Source organism: Anabrus simplex, chromosome 6 (genome assembly GCF_040414725.1).
Source record: "Anabrus simplex isolate iqAnaSimp1 chromosome 6, ASM4041472v1, whole genome shotgun sequence".
NCBI classification, from domain to species: domain Eukaryota; kingdom Metazoa; phylum Arthropoda; class Insecta; order Orthoptera; family Tettigoniidae; genus Anabrus; species Anabrus simplex.
In genome coordinates, this window is record NC_090270.1 from 269,837,388 (window position 1) to 269,859,529 (window position 22,142).

Genomic DNA, 22,142 nt, shown 5'->3' on the forward strand with positions numbered 1-22,142 from the left:
CTCATCAGTTGGTACCTAGCACACCTACCAATACGCTGGCTAGTGCATACCGTGGAGGCCACTGCGTAGGCTAACTAGAGCCACCGGCAGTGCCAATGCACTAAGAGACTTTGTCTCATTATCAAAAATTGATGCCTGCCTGGCCATCAGATGATATAGATGTTGATTCCCATAGGGAATCTGAAATATTTGTCCTGAATGAGTAAATTTATAATACCAATATAAATGGTCCGTTATTGGACATTATAAATTTTCCAGCTAACTCATTCTTGGTTGCCAGCGTTTCGCCCTCGTGTGCTAGGGTGGGCTCATCAGTTGGTACCTAGCACACCTACCAATACGCTGGCTAGTGCATACCGTGGAGGCCACTGCGTAGGCTAACTAGAGCCACCGGCAGTGCCAATGCACTAAGAGACTTTGTCTCATTATCAAAAATTGATGCCTGCCTGGCCATCAGATGATATAGATGTTGATTCCCATAGGGAATCTGAAATATTTGTCCTGAATGAGTAAATTTATAATACCAATATAAATGGTCCGTTATTGGACATTATAAATTCTCCAGCTAACTCATTCTTGGTTGCCAGCTTGAGACAAAGTCTCTTAGTGTATTGGCACTGCCGGTGGCTCTAGTTAGCCTACGCAGTGGCCTCCACGGTATGCACTAGCCAGCGTATTGGTAGCTGTGCTAGGTACCAACTGATGAGCCCACCCTAGCACACGAGGGCGAAACTCTGGCAACCAAGAATGAGTTAGCTGGAAAATTTATAATGTCCAATAACGGACCATTTATATTGGTATTATAAATTTACTCATTCAGGACAAATATTTCAGATTCCCTATGGGAATCAACATCTATATCATCTGATGGCCAGGCAGGCATCAATTTTTGATAATGAGACAAAGTCTCTTAGTGCATTGGCACTGCCGGTGGCTCTAGTTAGCCTACGCAGTGGCCTCCACGGTATGCACTAGCCAGCGTATTGGTAGGTGTGCTAGGTACCAACTGATGAGCCCACCCTAGCACACGAGGGCGAAACGCTGGCAACCAAGAATGAGTTAGCTGGAAAATTTATAATGTCCAATAACGGACCATTTATATTGGTATTATAAATTTACTCATTCAGGACAAATATTTCAGATTCCCTATGGGAATCAACATCTATATCATCTGATGGCCAGGCAGGCATCAATTTTTGATAATGAGACAAAGTCTCTTAGTGCATTGGCACTGCCGGTGGCTCTAGTTAGCCTACGCAGTGGCCTCCACGGTATGCACTAGCCAGCGTATTGGTAGGTGTGCTAGGTACCAACTGATGAGCCCACCCTAGCACACGAGGGCGAAACGCTGGCAACCAAGAATGAGTTAGCTGGAAAATTTATGATGTCCAATAACGGACCATTTATATTGGCAATACATGCAGACGTGCGATGCGTACGGACAGCAACGTGATCGTCGACTGATTCCCCCCTTCCACATCTCTCAGCTCTTATAGAAGGCGGGAACCCACGCGACGCCCTGGGAAGCCCCGGGAAACAACTTGAGATTGGCATGCGGCCTCTAAATATTTTCTCACGGTGGTCGGCTTACTACGTATTTATATATCTAATTATTTGTTAACAGACTTTGACGTATCGTTGGCTTCGTAAAATTCTGGCAATAATTTCCATCCTTTTACTGTTCTGGAAAACCTTCAAATTGAGGAAATATGGCTCAATTCCCGTGATGTGGCGAACCTGTCTGCTCCCGCTTAAAATATTGTTAGGGTGGCGCAGGGGCTTCCCATAACAAAATCTTATCTCTCTTTCTCTCTTCCACATATATTCTTTCTCGCTCGTACACAGCCACACCCTGCCTAGGGAATCACACTCTTAAGTTCCCTCGCTCTGTATGGCATCACGCCCTCACACTCGGCGTCCTGTTGCGCAATCTTATTTCAACGTTAAATATCCTTTCTCATAATTGAACAGAATGGTACAATACCTGTATAAAAATTTTAAAAAACATCATTAAACAAGGCATAATTATATTGTAATTGTAGTGTAATTTATATTTAGCTTTTGTGTTCGACAGACTGAAAAGCCTTTAAGTTACATTTAACTGAATCGACACTGGAAAGTATGGCTTCCTTCTTAACAAATTATTCAGACCATCTTAATATATTAACTGCATGCCATTATTATTGATAAAATATGATCTTTGTTGAAGGTGTGCTTGTTGTTCAGCAAGTACCGTGGTGAAGTGCTCACTATGCAGAACCCTCCAGATGTTGAGCGCAGGCAGTTCTTCTCTCCTCTGTTCATGGGTGAAGCTCTCAAACCACCTAAGCCAGCCAAGAAGAGTGGTAAGAGATGATTAAATTTTTATGTCAAGATTGGCAATAAATATTCTTGTGAATGTAATTTTATGTCAGCTGGAAAACTGTGATGGCTGTTATTTATTAGAAGAGAAGAACAGCAGCAATATACTGTACATTGACACACTAGAGTAGAACCGTTGGTTAAATGCTTCAAGACAGTATTATCCTGCTTCAGTCTAGTGTGCTAAGGGATGAGTTTTTGAGACACTGTGAGCTTTGTTTATGTGAATAAGGTGAAAAGGTTTTATTAAACAGGATATGTGTACACATCATAAGGCTCTGACATTGCAAAAATGGACATGAATGTGCTGGCTTAATCTTCCCTTGTGGTTGGCCATCTGGTAGTTCTGAAACATGTTGCAGTGTGTGCTTTAGGAAATAACCTCCCAATGTCAGTTTTAGGAAGTTACTACAGTAACTTCTGTATTGAATCTTTGTGTAATTCTGTTGATGAGTGCGGCAGAAACTTACTTCTAGAAATCATCATTTTGAACAGTGACTATTGATATGCATTTTTTACATTTCTTTTTAAATGATAGACTTTTAAGATCTGTCTGTTTCTTGCTCCAAATCAATACTTCAGACTAAAATTTAATTGAGTTTACCAATTTAGCTTTTGAAACTGAAGGTCATGAACCTTCATGATATAATTGTTGCCAATCCAAAGTTTTTTACTTTAAATAATCCATACAGTTTTTAAGTTTTTTTACAATAAGTATAATCATTTTAATCTTTCGTTTTGGGAACTGAAGAAAAATACAACTTAGTTTTAATTATTTACAGCACCTCTTCCAGAGTTGCCTTTGGCTCCACCTCCTGAACCACGCAAGCTCTCGGAGGAAGAGCAGAAAACTCTCCTGGAAAAGGAGGAGGCCACCCTACGAGAACTGCGTATTTTCCTGCGAGAAATATGTTCCAAATTAGCACGTAATAGACAGTAAGTTTCATAGTTGCATGAGTTTTCCTGAAATAAAATGGTCATGTGCGATGTTATATTAATTGTAACTTTGTACATCCTAGGTTCTTCATGTTTACAAAGCCTGTTGATGTGGAGGAGGTCCCAGACTACCTGACCATCGTCAAACAGCCCATGGACTTGGAGACAATGATGACCAAGATTGATTTGCACCGATACATGTGTGCTCAGGAGTTCCTTGATGATGTGGACTTGTTGTGCCGCAATGCTCTCGAGTACAACCCTGATAGGTTAGTACTGTTTGACTAGATTGTAGGATCTGTTATCCCTTGATCCATCATAATAAAGGCATACCTGCCAAGTACAATCGGAACTGGTTAAGACATCCCGCTCTAGCGCGTTTCCTTGGTTATTTAAATCTAAGAACTTCATTTTTTGTCTGTATTGAACTGAGAACGTAAGATAGGTAACTAAAAGGGTCCACCTTTTCAATACAAATAAATGTTATAATGTTTATTTACAACATATTTTTTTAGTTGGAACAAGTTTCAATGCTATTTAGCGTCATCTTCAGCCAAAATATGAGATATAGGCATAGGCGTATACATGCAGACATGTACATTACACAAAATGTTACATCATTATGATTAAATAAGAGTACAAGAGACATAAAATAGTGAATTACAAGGTCAGAAATTGTCAGTCATCAAAATGGTCCATGGAGGGTGAATCCAAACTGTACAAACATGATTTAAGACTCAAAAAGACAATCCCCTAAAAAACATATATAACACAACAAAACCATGCGGAAGTTCGAGATGAACTTGGCATTGAAGATTCAAATTTTTCAGACACTCTTCCATTGAATGTCGCCTGCCACGAGTGTAGTATAAACATAAGTTAGGATTCAATAAACACAATCGTCTCAAAAATGGACATAACATTTTAAAAAATTTTAGGATTGAGATGAACTTGGCAGTTAAGTATTCAAATTTGTTGTCACTTTTTCACTAAGTGTCAATTCAAAACCAGCTGCAAAGGGTGAAATAAAATTGCACAAGCATTCAGGCTTATCACAAGCTCTTCTTCTGTCTGAGCTATGACAGCATTATCATCAGCGTATTGTAACTCAACTAATGCTGCAGACGATGTCAGAGTTCCTGCTTTAAACGGCTCAAATTAAAAAGTTTACCATCCATCCTGTAAGTTATACGAATTTCTGGAGGGAGATCATCTCTGACAAGTTCCTCGACAGCAGCAACATACAAGGAAAACAAAGTGGGGGGCTATCACACAGCCTTGCTTAACACCAGTATTGATATGGAATGGCTCTCCAATAGAGCCGTTGCCAATGACAGCTGCCATTATATCAGTGTAGAGGAATTTCAAGACAGCAATAAATTTCTGCGGAAAGCCATATAGAGTTAAAATTTTCCACAAAGCTTCTCGGTTCACAGAGTCAAATGCCTTAGTAAGATCAATAAAGGCAATATGAAGAGGTCTATTTTGTTCTCTACATTTTTCCTGAAGTTGACGAGCTGTGAATATCATATCTGTGGTTCCTCTAGAAGGCCTGAAGCCACATTGACTCTCGGGAAGTATTTTCTCCACCAGGGGTACAATACGATTTGCCAAGATTCGAGCAATAAGCTTTCCCAGGCACGACAGTAAGGATATTCCCCGATAGTTATTGCAGTTTGTTTAGGTAGTTTAGGGGAAGGCCTAAAATTTAATTCTCAAATATTTGTTATTATTGGCCCTATGTATAAATACAACATAAGTTATATATTATTAAACTTCCTGTCCTTTATGTCCTTTATTCATGAATTTTGATTTTTGTTGTAAATCCATATCAACACCAAACCACGATAAAATGGGCGAACAGAATTTAATAAAAGTCGGTATGTGAAGTCGGGGAATAGGGAACTACAGTCTACGCTATAAATAATTTTATTCACCGTGTTCAAAATGGTGGTTTAGGGGAAGGTGCCATAAATGTAATTTTTAATCACCTATCATATTGGTCATATCGATGGGGGGGGAACATAACAAAAGTTATAGAGAATACAATTTCCATATATTTGTCTTATTCCGTTTTATCGTACCGACTATAATAAATTTGGTGGTGATGGTGATTAAACTGTGAAGATCATTATAAGAATGAGAAAAAAGTCATGAAGGAACAATCACTTGAATAATAACACAAAAGGAAGTCATGAAAGAAAGGATGACTCGCTTTACATTAGATGCTCTAATATCACAGAGTTGGAAGAAAACTAAATATGAAGGCCTGCAATATAGAAAGCTCATAAAATGATCAACAATAACATTACATTGACCATTGTTTGTTGTGATGTGATTGTGTATTCTGCTGCCATTTATCTCTGATAGATGGGATTACTGCTGCGTATCGAGTATAATAGCCTGCCTGAATATTGGTGGGAAGTAGCTGGGGAGTTGGATCTCTCTCTTCTTTACCATGCCATTCCTCTGGTTCATAAATTTTCTGATACTACTGGTACATAACACACTGGATCATCATAGTATTCCAGCTGTTCGATCCCTACGCTGAGGCAGTGATTGGAATGAGCAGTGTGCACACTTAAGCAGAATAATTACACAGGAGTGTTCGGGGTTGTCTGCTGCCTGGTCATTTTAGCTCTGGAACTTTGAGCTGTTAGATCTACACCGTAGTACTTCTCGTTAAAAATGAGAAAATGTGCTGTTTTTCATTTTATTGAATATTTCATATGACAGCATTGCTTTTATGTGATATAGATGTTGATTCCCATAGGGAACCTGAAACTGCCGGTGGCTCCAAATAGCTTACGCACTGGCCTCCACAGTGTGCACTAGCCATGCGTCTTGGTGGGTATGCTATTTACCAACTGGTGAGACCAACTTAGCACACTGGGGAGAAACGCTGGCAATCAGGAATGAGTTAACTGAAAAATTTATAATGTCCAATAACGGACCATTTATATTGGTATTACCATTGCTTTTAATCACGACATTCGTACTGACATCATTATAATGACCTATGTTGACTTCAGTTAGGAAAACTACGAGGGAATAGAGATGTGTAATTTTTAGCCTTGTAGCTTCGTATAGCAACAGTCGAGCTTTGTGACAATAAGTGTTATAAATATTCGCCTATCATAGTACTGTATTGCGCAAGACATGCAGGATAAGCAGTTTTGATCAAATGTATCTCCTGATTTTTCCCAATTTTCATATCAAAATCTCCTGATTTTTGGTTTTGTAAAACTGGCAAGTATGGAAATGCCTACGGATTCAAGAAGTGAACTCGGTTACATGCAACGCGAACCATTTTCTTTAGCTATGGATGAGAGCGATAATAGTAATGATGATTTGTGGCAATGCAGAAAAAGGCAGTTAGCTCAGTGTTCTCTGTCCTAGCCTTGAAGGTTGATTCAGTGGGACGTAATATTTGTAATTTGGTAATTTTACAGTTAGTGTTACAAAATACCAATTCAGAATTGTGTAGCGTTCTGTTTCGACAGTGCTCCAGTCATGATTGGAAAGAAGAATGGAGTTGCTACTGTTCTAAGGAAAACGCAGGGATCTGTCTTCGTACTGGGTTGCTCAAGCCATTTGATTAAGTTAGCTGCGGAGAATGGTGCAAGCAGTTTGCCTCTTGAAGTTGATTAACTATTAGTCGACATAATCTATTATTTAGAAAAGAGTTGTAAGAGGAAGGAACCCCTTAAGATATCCCAAGAGATTCACAACAGGGAAACGAAGATACTGAAACATGTTTGCACAAGATGGCTATTGTTAGGAAGGTGTTTGCAGAGGCTGTTAGAGCAATGGGATCCACTACTTGGTTTCTTTAAGATGAGGTGCTTGTTAATGCTCAGTGTGCATCAACTACTAGCTTAACATCATTTACGATCCCAAAAGCCGAGCCTGGCAGTTCCAAAGACCATGAAAAGAGGAAGGCTACCGAGTCATCATAATTGATTCACAATTAAGTATTTAATTTATTTTCCACCTAGTCGATACAATGATTGCTTAAGGCAATTTTTAATGGTCAAAAGTGGTACATGTTTCGTATATTATCAACATCTTCAGCCACATAACACTGTTTAGATGAAAAATATATAAAATTGACAAAGTAATGCTTTAGAGGAAGTGTCCTTAAAATCTGTCCTTAAAATTTTAAGGACACTTCCTCTAAAGCATTACTTTGTCAATTTTATATATTTTTCATCTAAACAGTGTTATGTGGCTGAAGATGTTGATAATATACGAAACATGTACCACTTTTGACCATTAAAAATTGCCTTAAGCAATCATTGTATCGACTAGGTGGAAAATAAATTAAATACTTAATTGTGAATCTATTGAAGTGCGATACGGACCATGAAGCTGATTTTATGTGATCATCATAATTGGTCGCTCCCAAAAGATTTACATATGTCCCAAAATCTGACATCCCTGTGCTAAAGAATAAGAACATTATTCAAAATTGTGAAGAAAAATTTTTAATGGTTCTGTCCTCAGGCTTAAATAAGGTATACTGTGCCTTCCTGTATGCTGTCATTCCTTTATTTGGGAATCCCAAGTCTACACTTCAGATTGCTTTCCTTCACATTCATCAACTACTAGAACTAATGACAAATCTGTTAAAGCATCTGCTTTAGAGATTTGTAAAAGTGATCAAAAGTTCCCTTTTATTAAAAGTTCCGTACCATTCTATTGAGAATCAGAGAGACAAGGATGAGCTAGTCATTGGCGTCGAGACAGTAATAATAATAGCGTATGGTCTCCGGAGAGGCCTGGTGCAGGTCTTTTTCTAGTAGACGGCCTATTAGGCGACCTGCATATCTGTGAAGATGTGGGCCCTACATAGGATGATTTCTAATATTGAATACGCCACACACACCCAGCCCTCGAGCCATTGGAATTAACCAATTAAGGTTGAAATCCCTGGCCCGGCCGGGAATCGAACTGAAGGCCAGTATGCTTACCGTTCAGCCAACGAATCGGACGTTGAGACATTGAACTTGGTGAAGAAACTTGATAGAGATAAGTCAACATTCTTTTCATCTACCAAGGGTTACTTCTGCACAATTCCTTCTCATTGATGAAGTACTGAAAAATGCAAAGGTTGCTGATGTTTCAAAAATTGCATTCTGTACAATTCTTTATAGAAAGATTTCCATCATTGCTGTCGAGGAAGGACAGCGAGTCAGTTGAGGATGCAATGAATGTGCTTCAGAACCAATTTGTAGCTCTTCAAATTGATGACTGTGCTACTGTTGGATTGAGAATCTGACAGATGACACCAAATGGGCTCGCTTGATGAACATTTGTGGAGCTGATGTCGTTCCTAAGTACGATAGGATATCCAGGCTAATGCTTTCTGTTCTGATTCTACCGCACAGCAATGCTGAGTGTGAACGTGTGTTCAGCTTGTTGAAAGAACCAAAATCAGTTTAGGTCCTCAATGTCAAATGAATTTCTGGATTTTTTTTTTTTTTTTTTTTTTGCGTCGCACCGACACAGATAGGTCTTATGGCAACGATGGGACAGGAAAGGCTTAGGGGTGGGAGGAAAGCTGCCATATCGTTAATTAAGGTACAGCCCCAGCATTTGCTTGGTGTTAAAATGAGAAACCAGGGAAAACCACCTTCAGGGCTGCCAATAGTGGGGTTCGAACCCACTGTCTCCTGGATTCAAGCTCACAGCCGCATGCCCCTAACTGTATGGCCAACTTGCCCAGTAATTCATATTTCTGTTTTAAAAATGTTAAAAAAGGGCAGCTTAATGAACACATATGAAGACCTGTACATTCATCTAGACCAACTTGTAAAGAAAAATGATAACCGTAATGAGGCTGTAGAATATAAGAATCCATTATATTATCAAATTCTAGTATATTTGAAAATGCTTGAGAAGGATCAAGAAAAAAGAATTGGAATTTCTCCACCTACAGATAGCCCTACAACTTATTCCTCCTCAGTTGAAGCTATAGGTGACAGCAAGGAAGTTCTTGACACACCTATATCCCCCGCGCCTCCACCTCCTCAGGTGCAAGAGCGAGGAAGAACGCATCATCAATATTACACCCGGCGCAAAACTGTGAAAGAATGACAGGAGTTACTGTTCCAAAGGAAAGCAGGCTTAATAAGATTTGACAACTAGGAATTAGTTATATTTTCATCTACATTAATAATAAGAGCCGCACTGTGATATCAGGATTTCTTCATTTCGATAATTACTTATAAATTGTATAATTTTTAATTTATAAATTGATCTTTTTTCATGAATTATTAAGAAAAGAATATTTATTAGGACAATTTCTCTATGGAATATTGTACAAGTGTTTCCTTGACGACTGCTTTCTATTGTAGAAATAATTTATATATTTTCTCTTGAGTTATTTGTTTGTTTTAATCTTGTCAATCTTATGTTAATTTTAAGGACACTTCCTCTAAAGCATTACTTTGTCAATTTTATATATTTTTCATCTAAACAGTGTTATGTGGCTGAAGATGTTGATAATATACGAAACATGTACCACTTTTGACCATTAAAAATTGCCTTAAGCAATCATTGTATCGACTAGGTGGAAAATAAATAAATACTTAATTGTGAATCTATTGAAGTGCGATACGGACCATGAAGCTGATTTTATGTAAATCTTGGTATTCTCGAATGAACTTGTTGGTGAATTGAAAACATTTAATGTGAAGTAGAATTTGAATGAACACTGCAGATTTCGAATTGAGCTTGTTGATATATCCGTAATGAAAAAATATGTATAAAACTTTAAATATAAGTCTATACGCTTCTTAATGAGAGAATTATCACTTACCCGTCCTGTTGCTGAGTAATTGTCGAACTTCCGCTTGTTGCTCCATTTTGCTCCTTGTAGTATAAGAGTGAGTGTGAGTGAGCTTGCATTTTAGCCAAGAGTGGGAAGGGGAAGTGAACGTAGGCAGTGCATTGATAGCTAATATAGATCGTGGAGGGGACTGCTTAGGGATAGAAGGGGGATATCACTAAGCAAATCAAAGAATTAAAGTATAAAATTAATGAAAATGATATAATAGTAACCACAACAAGAGTACAAGAAGAAAACAGAGGAATTTTTTTCGAATGGAGCCTACTCGGTAATACAGAAAGATCCTACTGTCAAAATACAGTGAAATCTAAAGAAATTGCTTAAAAATTCATCCTGTCTCTTTAATGAACTAGAGTATCGGAAACTGATAAATATGAACCCAAAGATACCAACAGCCAAGGCTATGCCCAAAGTCCATACAATTAACATACCCACACGGCCTCTAATCAACTGTATGAATAGCCCAACTTAAAAGACTTCTAAAATTATACATCAATTTTTGAAAAAGCACTTCAAACTTAATAATTTTACAGTCAATAACTCGATTGAATTCTGTGCTGAGCTTAATAAGTTCGACCTACAACCGCATTATAAAATGTGTTCATACAACCAACATGTACCCATGCATACTGTGACCTTTCGCGCATCTCTGTTTCTGGGTTGAAGTTGAAAATATTATGCCTTGGCTGGTGTCACGTGAAGATGCAAGAGATTCCACTCGAGGGACGTGAAGGTTTATCGAGTCTGGTCACAGTATTGCACCGTTTATTCCTTTAATATCTGACTGACGTATGGAGATGCATATGAACTAGTTACTAAGTCTAAACCATTATGATATATCCTTATCCTATTAATGAAAGATTCGAAAATATCTCTCTTCTGGGAAGGATGTTCCGTTTAATAACTATCAAATTCGAAATAAGAATTTCCAAGTTAATTGGAAAAAGCAACACAAATGGATGTTGAGCAGTAATTGTAAATCAACATAATCGAAACTGTTCCAAATTCCTAACTTCTGTTGGTTATGATCTTTATAACATTAAGCTGTTATTACAATCAAACATTTTTGGCTGCATTATTAATTTTTAAATTACAACAAATCAAAGAGAGATAAAACCAACAATCACGTTGCTGAAGAACTAATTCGAAACATAATTCCATTATTTGTTTCATCTGTCTTCTGGTCAGTAAATAAATGAATGAAATCTTGTTCACTTGTCACTTATGTTCACTGACCTCCAAATACATGCCTCAATTTCGCTTTATTCTCTTAAAAATCATCATTTGACTCATTAAAATCTAGTAAACAACTTGAACGCACCAATAACCTGTTCGTACTATCATCGCTCGTATCAATAGGTAATCAAAAAGACATAGAACAACGTTATGATCGTCCCAAACACTAAGGTTGCATAATAAAATGAAATCAGCCTCCTCTGAAATCCGGCAGCATCTGCACCTAAACAACAAATCCCTGAAAATACAATTATCACCAATAATAATGATTCAAGATCTCTGATGATTCTGCAGCCTCTGGGATTCTCCATGAAAGAAACCCAAAAATCTACTTTCAACTCTAAGCACAATTTGATAATCTGTTAGAAGAATATCAGCTAGCAGGAAGACCAATCTACACGCTACCTACATATAATGTCTCATGTTTCATCTGTGACATGGCTCACATTTGCATGGTGCCATTACATAGGGAAGATCCTATCTCATCCGTTCATATTTGTGCACAATTACCTATATTGAAACTCGAAATAAAGCATCTTTGATGATCATCACACAAGCCATTTCAGCATTCCTTGTAAACATTATCGCAAACATCGTACTCATGCCTAAGTAATCATTACTCATCACTACCATTAAATTCATTTGCATGGCCAAACCAATCTTTACTTCAAACAAATATATCACCAGGACTTTCTAAAATTGCATCATTCCATTAAATGCATAACCCTGATGAATCATTCTTCATCAAACCACACAGCATTAATCATTCATATTATCCGACGATCCCATTACAAAACCTCCATCACTTTACACGCATATCATGTTCAACGAATTCTCATTTCATTTTACAGCATACTTAGGCACATCATTTCACGAAGACTATTCACCCTGATGCATCTATTAATTTAATACCAATGCGATAATATTACCATCACATTCACGAAGATCACGCCTAATATGAAAATACGATCATAGATGACTCTAATTTATGCACACATAATCACAATTCCCTTCAAATAACATGTATCTAAGCAATAAATCAAACTGAAGCTCATTTACAGTGACATTATCTTAACAAATGCAGCGTCCATGCCTAAATTTCACCTGTATGATATGTACTATTAGCCGCTTAGATTATCATAATCTCTCATACGACAGATCATAATTTCCAGGATTATTCACAGTAAAATCACAACATTCCTACTCCTTATGAAGTAGTGATCAACGACCATATGGTAGCATTCAAGTTGTATGTCTATGCATGTCACGTTTTTGACACCACGGAACTATTCTACTCTACCTTAAGCAACTACATAGCAAGATAGGTATGAGACATTTATTTTGGGTACTTATCGGGCCGCTGACTTCAGGAAGACAACAAATCTCATATATAATACCAATATAAATGGTCTGTTATTGGACATTCCCTCTGGGAATCAACATCTATAACATCTCATTTCTCGGTCTTAAGTTTAGCCATTGGTTTCCATCTCAGTACTCTCCAGTTCGGTCAGGACCACTCCTTTAAATTAGTTCATTGTAATTGGATTTATGAACATCTTACAAATTCCTCTCATGTTACTCGACATCGTGGTACTTGAAACTTGTAACGTAATATTATTACAATGTTATGTACATGAATACCATTCACAATATTATTCATTTACACGCGCCTCAGTATTTTGGGAGAGAAACAGATATATCTCTTCTCTTTACAATAATTGTAGGTATTTGTAACACTTACATAATAATCTCATAATTAAAATCAGCCTTTATGTAATTCTTTCCTAACCGTGTGCAATACTTCTAAAGCTTTTTAGGATCCTTTTCAATCATCTGTATTGTTCTTCTTGAAACAAAATCCAATACTAGACTGCAATAATAAAAGTCGGTTTTCATTTCAAGACTCTTCTAAGTTCTGTAGCATCCAATATGATTTTGACGTTAAATACGTAACCCCTTTGATACTGAGTGCTCCTCGAATCATTGACATCGCCAAAGGAATTCATTTAACAATCCGTCACCTTCACAGTTTGTCGTGCCAGTCGACTGTTTCATAACGAATCTCGATTCTCGAATTATATTGAACTAGATAGATAAGGTATGGCCACCATATGTAGACTGAAGTTGGCCCATTTGATCCAACTCATTCCATGGCCTCCGCTACACATCTCCATCGTTGATGTTTCACACCATTTATTTACATTTGTTCATCTTCTGCCTGAAGATGCAATATTTATTCAATACTATATTTTCCTATTATAACATTCTATTACCGACCGTAATTTAATAAGATACCATGGGGTTCTGAGCTTGTTAATTATTGGTGCCTTCAATCCGTTTTTCTGTTATTTGTTCACTTAGGCAAGTTATCTGACTTACTGACGTACTTGGACGTTTGATTTCATTAACTTACATTATTTTAAACTTCCAATGTTTCCTTTAACTCTAATCCAGCATTCATTGAAAGGTTATGATACTGATTAATAAAACCATTAATATAATTAAACGTAATTTATTCAGTCACAGCAAATTAAGTAGGTGTGAAATAGAAGAATTCATTAATGTATTAAGATAATGTACCTCGTCGACCGTCATTTCCCGTGGTGACTTTCTCAATTTGCCACTCACATGGGTGACAATTAATGCTCACAACGGGGTACATTATCCGTATCGTGCCTTTTCCCATTACTTTATCATAAACTCCGGCCAATAATTCATTATCTAATGTTAGGCGGCCAAATAAATATAATGAATTCCCGCACACTACAAGTTATCATACGGATGGGAATGAGACATGAGGGCATCATCCTAACTCTGTGACCTTATATGAATATAAGTGTCCAGTCTTGTCCTAATATTTGAATATTTCATCCCGTCCGATATAAATACTCCTTCGCCTTCATCGATTTTTACTTATTCTGTGAAATATCTCTTACTTTTCATGTTATGATATCAATTACATATATATTCACTGCACGATACCTTTCAGGGATAAAATTTGTGATAAAAGTATATATATCCGTTTTTTTTTTTACGTGGACTCAACTGAAGATAATGCACAGCCTCATCCTTAAGTCCATTCGTAAACCATCACAGCTCAATTGTAACCCATAACTAAGCAAAACTCTAGGTTCATTTACCAAACAGCTAGTTCATATGCCTCCAAATACCTTTACGAATTATAAAATAAAGAAATAAATGAATGAATAGTAAGAATTCCAATCAAAGTTCTTATCACCTAGTTTATTGAATAATAAAATGATAGTACTTGGAAAATAGTAAAGGAAATCATCTACATGCTCATTTGTATTCACTGAATTCCAATCCCTAAACAAAATATTGTAAATATTTCTTAAAATATTATCTGAATATCATTAATAATAATATTAATTACCATTTAAATATTTTTCAAATATCAATCATCGATGTTGTAACATCTTGTATTACTGTTGAAATAACATCTAAGTATTATTCAAATTTAGGTTAATATCAAGAATGATGTTTACATATTGTTCAATTGTCCTTTAGAATCATTATACCATATTAAAAAAAACTGTAGAAATATTTTCAAAATATTATTTAAATCCCAACCAAGTGTCCTCAATTTTCTCAAATGAATTAAATATCTTTCCTCAAGAGTTTCTGACATAGCGTAAGCAACATAAGCGAGTTCCAGAAATCATGGCTTAAAAATTGCCATTCATTATCATATTATCGTAAATCACCTTAAAAAAAAAATATGTCTATAAAATGAACTTAAATATCCATAATTTTTCCTAAAAGTGTGTAGGAGTAACCTAACACAACATTCATGTGTCAACAAGCAAGTTATTCAACTGATAGTGTCATACCATGATTCAAAAATAACAATAATCTATCTGCGAAAGATTTCGAATAAAATCGTAAATGAAAGTCATCTATTAATGGATGGTAATTTTATGGATCATGAAAACATTTCCTAGTTCCAATCATGTCTTTGACCAGAAATCAACTTGAAGTTAGCCTAGCATGTGAAATATTTCTAGAAAAATACTAAGTTTCTCTCGTAAATACGTTACTTCTAGGATATACTCTTGATGATCGTACACCATAAACAGCCTGTAAGTTTAAAAACCTCATATGGTTGTATTCGTTTTCCATTTAACCCAACATGACATGCTACCGTATATATCGCGTGACAATAACAACAACATTAACCTAATATCGGCGTTACGCTGCATAAATTCCACCAATTATTAATATATGCCATATTTTCGCCATATACGCAGCTTACGTCTCATAATTCCTCATATATCATCTTTACTACCATAAATCCAACCTATATTCTTGCGCACAATATCCTCATTTCATTGTACATATCGACATTTTCATTCAATTACTTCAATTGCTGCTTTACGAGTGTCACGAAGTACGTATATTCCACTAAACACAATATCATAACATGTCATAAGTTTATGATATTAAATAACACAAGTAACTATATTCCTCCTGCAATTAAAGGCATGTATTAATAATTCAGGCTATGTTACTCACGTTTTTTTATGACGATTAAACATCATGTCATTTCCTTCTGTCTTAGAGTACGATCTCATTTCATTGTACATTGTATTAAGCTTTATTTGCATTATGAAAGACGTATAATCCTGTCACAACGTTGTAATACTGATTTTCAAAGCTTTCCTCAAGTAAACAAACATTCCTATTCTGTTCTGTTCGTGAAGTTGATTTGGGCTCGTTATTTCACCCTGACACAATACTGTATTATATTTGTATTAGCTCTACACACGCACACAATTAAACATGCCTATACATGGAGTATAAATTTTTGGTTTGTCAAAGACTAACTAGATCCGAGTTCTCAAACGATTACATGGATTATTTTTCAAAGACACTATTCATGGAGTTTATATCTCGATGAACCAGATATTAACCTTGCTGTACAAATATTTCAACTTAAACACACACTATTATTCGCACAAATCTAATAATTTAACTACGAAAATTAACTATAAGGAACTCCACTTATCTTGCTTCCGCTATTCCGCTGGGCTGGATTTCATCCTGGGTCTTCTTTGGACAGCATGTCGCGTTCATGTGCTCGTCATTGCCGGTAACTGGACTCGGGCTTCGGGCATGCAGAACGGTTGGTTAGGGTTCCTCCAGATTGTGACCCCATATCCTTGAATTACTCAGCCATGATGTCTCCGTCGATTACATGCAATAATAAAAATATATTGAAGGTCGTCATTAGATACATGTTTCAATTATGAACTGAACAATCCAGGGTATATTCTCTATCTTTTTAGCAAACACTAAGAAGGTGTAATATTTTATATAGTAGTCAAAAATGTTTTCTGCTTGACGTTGATTTTAAAATGTAAACTGGCGACTTCTCCTGCGAGATCAGATCTTCCTTCCTTGCTCTTCTTCCGCGCCAGATATTAATAATTCGTATATGAAATTTGATGTAATTTACTTTACTTTTCGCATATGGTTGTAACTGTATTAATAATTTCTCTTCTCCAGCTTCAATCCCTTCTCTTCTTGTATAGAATCTCGTTCGATACTTCGTTCCGAAATTGACTTCTTTTTAGATTTTTTTAAGTGACTCTTGTTTTTTTTAGCTCGAGATAACAATACAATTTTTTTTTTTTCACGGCCGCATGGATTCGTTAGGTCTGTCCGTCTCAAGATTTATTCACGTCCTACTCGACTTGACACATCTGCAGTTTTTCTCTCGACGTGTTCACGGCCGCATGGACTTCTCAAGTCCGATCGTCACAACTGTATTCCGCGGCTTATTTGATTCTTTATGTCGGTGTATTTTCCTAGTAATATATTCTTTTTTTTCATACAATTTTCATCATTCCATCGCGATGCATGGCAACTGTCAGCGATATAACTGCCGTTCATGACGCAAACTGGGCAATGAAATGGTACATTTTGCTCCCCGTCAAAAGTAAATAAATGTTCTGTTCGCAGTACATTTATTTTGTTTTCTCTTCTGTATTCAAATGGAGCTTTCATTGACCTGTTTGTATTATAGTGTCCTGCATAGTTCTAATGAAGCATTCTACATTCTATTCTCGGTCTTCTTCATAATTGACAAGTTTGGGTTTTCGTATTCAATTTCTGCTCTTCTCTATCTTTTCTTTTATCCTCCTGAAGTTCTAGACCGTCGGCGTCCTCTATATCTCCATTGATATGTCGACCTTTAATCGCTCCTTCCCATCTCTTCTTTTCTCTGGTTCGTTTTCTTTTATTTCGATAATCCATTTCGTTCTTCCTTTCCTTCGGAAATTTCCCTGTCCGCTTGACATTCGTTCTTGCCTGTTCTGCTTTTATTTTCACCTTTGGATTCGGTTCACCTCCTCCATGGTGATGTACTTGATTTACACCTGTTATAGTTGTAAGCTCTCTCACGATTCTCTTCATCATTATTTGGTCTGACTCAAATAAGTATCTTCCTTCTTGGTCCTGTTCGTTGATTTGGTTCCTCTCTAATTCGTTCTGCATTTGCCAAATTTCTGCTCGGACTATTCCAATTTCCACCTTTCTTCTTTTCTTCTGCTTCTCTTCCGTTCTTCTTATTTGTCCTAGCTGCTTCTGCCGCCATTCTTCTTGCTTCTTCTGTTTCCCGGTTTCTTCATGTAATGATTTTTGTGGACTTATACGTTCTTCTTCTTTTATGATACCTATTTTGTCTCCAATCTGGTCACGCGCTGTTATAAAGTTCACTTCCATTGTTTTGTTCGTCGTTTGTACAATTTCGTTTATCGTTTCTATCTTTCCTTCGTACTGATTCCATTTTTCTTGTGAATCTGTTTTTATTGACTCCAAATTGTCAGTTAGTCTCTTGATCTCATCCTCTTTCAAGCTTTGAATATACTTCTTACTTTCTGTTAATTCGCCTCTGATTCTATTTACTTCTTCATAGATCTCCTTATTCTTATTTTCCATTGTTTCAATCATTTCGGTTCGAAGATTCGTTAATCCATTTTTTATTTCGAAAACTTCTCTTCCGATTTTACCAATTTCTGTTTTCATCATCTCCTTCTGCCTCTCTTCCATTTTTCTTATCTCTTCCATCTGGTTTCGCTGCAGCTCTTCCTGTTTCTGTTGGTACTCTTCTTGAAATTTTCCAAATAATTCTTCCAACTGCTTCTTCTGCATCTCCTCTTGTTTTTTGATCATTTCTTCTTGTTTTTCTTCTTGTTTTCTGCTCATCTCTTTCAATATTTCTATTATTCCTTTCTGCCCTTCTTTTGCCTTTTCTAACTCCTCGGTTATCTTCTCTATCTCCTCATCCTTTTCCTTTTGGTATTCCTCAACTTGTGACCTCAGTTGACTAATAGTCGCCATTTTATGTCTATTATTGCTTAGCTTCGCTAAAGATTCTATTTTGCTAATCGTTTATAGTTTGCAACCAATAAAATATATCAGTATTTCAATTCAGTATGGGATCTACAATCTGGTCTCCCCCATATAACCAACCGTCTCATTATCCCAGTTATTTCAGAAACTTGAGGAAAAAAAAACAATCATTCTTGATATTTGGGAACTTATTAACCTATTTGCTATTTCTACCTCAACAGAAAAATCATATCATGATCTAAATTAATATTATTAACTATCTAAATCTACTAACTATATGAAATATCTCTGCTATATTATTCACTATCATTATCATCCATTTCTTCTTCAGCTCCCTTCCTCGATCACATGACTCCTCGCCTAACTCTCAACTTCTTCTTTCGGTTTCCCTCGTATGCATCGAATCTCAACCTTTTGCTTCCTATCAGTCTTGCCCCATCTCTGGGTGAAGCTTTCTCATGTCCAACACTTTCTATGTAACTCTTGATGCCTCGTATATCCTCAGATCCACTGCGTTTCTGGGTGTCAATCAATGCAATTATTCTTCTCCAACGACGAGCGTTAGCTAATGCAAAAATTATTTTCCAGAAACCACATTTGTATGTCAAATAATAGGCCAACAATTATCTTATAGTTTGGTTAGGCATCCTCAGCCTTGCTTCAACGGTAAGTATCAATCAATGTTCATAATTATCTTGTCATTGGATTGAGTGTCCTCAATTTTACTTTCATGTTAATGCTAACTCGATGCTGTGCCCCTGGGTATCCACAATCTTGCTTCACTAATGAGCATCAATTATCACACCTGGGTATCCTCCAGGGTATCCTCAGTTTCGCTACAATGATGGGCATCAATTAATGATGTGCGCCCAATATTTATATCTTCAACTATCCTGTGTATCCTCAGTCTTTGCTCACGAATGGGCATCAATTAATGGACCCAGGTATCCTCCAGGGTATCCTCAGTATCGCCCCACTGTTCGGCGCCAAAATAATGTACCTCGTCGACCGTCATTTCCCGTGGTGACTTTCTCAATTTGCCACTCACATGGGTGACAATTAATGCTCACAACGGGGTACATTATCCGTATCGTGCCTTTTCCCATTACTTTATCATAAACTCCGGCCAATAATTCATTATCTAATGTTAGGCGGCCAAATAAATATAATGAATTCCCGCACACTACAAGTTATCATACGGATGGGAATGAGACATGAGGGCATCATCCTAACTCTGTGACCTTATATGAATATAAGTGTCCAGTCTTGTCCTAATATTTGAATATTTCATCCCGTCCGATATAAATACTCCTTCGCCTTCATCGATTTTTACTTATTCTGTGAAATATCTCTTACTTTTCATGTTATGATATCAATTACATATATATTCACTGCACGATACCTTTCAGGGATAAAATTTGTGATAAAAGTATATATATCCGTTTTTTTTTTTACGTGGACTCAACTGAAGATAATGCACAGCCTCATCCTTAAGTCCATTCGTAAACCATCACAGCTCAATTGCAACCCATAACTAAGCAAAACTCTAGGTTCATTTACCAAACAGCTAGTTCATATGCCTCCAAATACCTTTACGAATTATAAAATAAAGAAATAAATGAATGAATAGTAAGAATTCCAATCAAAGTTCTTATCACCTAGTTTATTGAATAATAAAATGATAGTACTTGGAAAATAGTAAAGGAAATCATCTACATGCTCATTTGTATTCACTGAATTCCAATCCCTAAACAAAATATTGTAAATATTTCTTAAAATATTATCTGAATATCATTAATAATAATATTAATTACCATTTAAATATTTTTCAAATATCAATCATCGATGTTGTAACATCTTGTATTACTGTTGAAATAACATCTAAGTATTATTCAAATTTAGGTTAAATATCAAGAATGATGTTTACATATTGTTCAATTGTCCTTTAGAATCATTATACCATATTAAAAAAAACTGTAGAAATATTTTCAAAATATTATTTAAATCCCAACCAAGTGTCCTCAATTTTCTCAAATGAATTAAATATCTTTCCTCAAGAGTTTCTGACATAGCGTAAGCAACATAAGCGAGTTCCAGAAATCATGGCTTAAAAATTGCCATTCATTATCATATTATCGTAAATCACCTTAAAAAAAAATATGTCTATAAAATGAACTTAAATATCCATAATTTTTCCTAAAAGTGTGTAGGAGTAACCTAACACAACATTCATGTGTCAACAAGCAAGTTATTCAACTGATAGTGTCATACCATGATTCAAAAATAACAATAATCTATCTGCGAAAGATTTCGAATAAAATCGTAAATGAAAGTCATCTATTAATGGATGGTAATTTTATGGATCATGAAAACATTTCCTAGTTCCAATCATGTCTTTGACCAGAAATCAACTTGAAGTTAGCCTAGCATGTGAAATATTTCTAGAAAAATACTAAGTTTCTCTCGTAAATACGTTACTTCTAGGATATACTCTTGATGATCGTACACCATAAACAGCCTGTAAGTTTAAAAACCTCATATGGTTGTATTCGTATTCCATTTAACCCAACATGACATGCTACCGTATATATCGCGTGACAATAACAACAACATTAACCTAATATCGGCGTTACGCTGCATAAATTCCACCAATTATTAATATATGCCATATTTTCGCCATATACGCAGCTTACGTCTCATAATTCCTCATATATCATCTTTACTACCATAAATCCAACCTATATTCTTGCGCACAATATCCTCATTTCATTGTACATATCGACATTTTCATTCAATTACTTCAATTGCTGCTTTACGAGTGTCACGAAGTACGTATATTCCACTAAACACAATATCATAACATGTCATAAGTTTATGATATTAAATAACACAAGTAACTATATTCCTCCTGCAATTAAAGGCATGTATTAATAATTCAGGCTATGTTACTCACGTTTTTTTATGACGATTAAACATCATGTCATTTCCTTCTGTCTTAGAGTACGATCTCATTTCATTGTACATTGTATTAAGCTTTATTTGCATTATGAAAGACGTATAATCCTGTCACAACGTTGTAATACTGATTTTCAAAGCTTTCCTCAAGTAAACAAACATTCCTATTCTGTTCTGTTCGTGAAGTTGATTTGGGCTCGTTATTTCACCCTGACACAATACTGTATTATATTTGTATTAGCTCTACACACGCACACAATTAAACATGCCTATACATGGAGTATAAATTTTTGGTTTGTCAAAGACTAACTAGATCCGAGTTCTCAAACGATTACATGGATTATTTTTCAAAGACACTATTCATGGAGTTTATATCTCGATGAACCAGATATTAACCTTGCTGTACAAATATTTCAACTTAAAC

General features: G+C 36.1%; 1 protein-coding gene across 1 annotated transcript in view; it reads left to right on the forward strand.

Moving 5' to 3' along the window:
• LOC136876441 (ATPase family AAA domain-containing protein 2) overlaps positions 1–22,142 on the forward strand; it is a 456,642-nt gene that overhangs the window by 306,681 nt on the left and 127,819 nt on the right. The window contains exons 15-17 of the mRNA XM_067150416.2: positions 2,210–2,345; positions 3,144–3,297; positions 3,381–3,566. Of these exons, the coding sequence (XP_067006517.2) occupies positions 2,210–2,345; positions 3,144–3,297; positions 3,381–3,566 (476 nt within the window). The remainder of the gene's footprint in view (positions 1–2,209; positions 2,346–3,143; positions 3,298–3,380; positions 3,567–22,142) is intronic.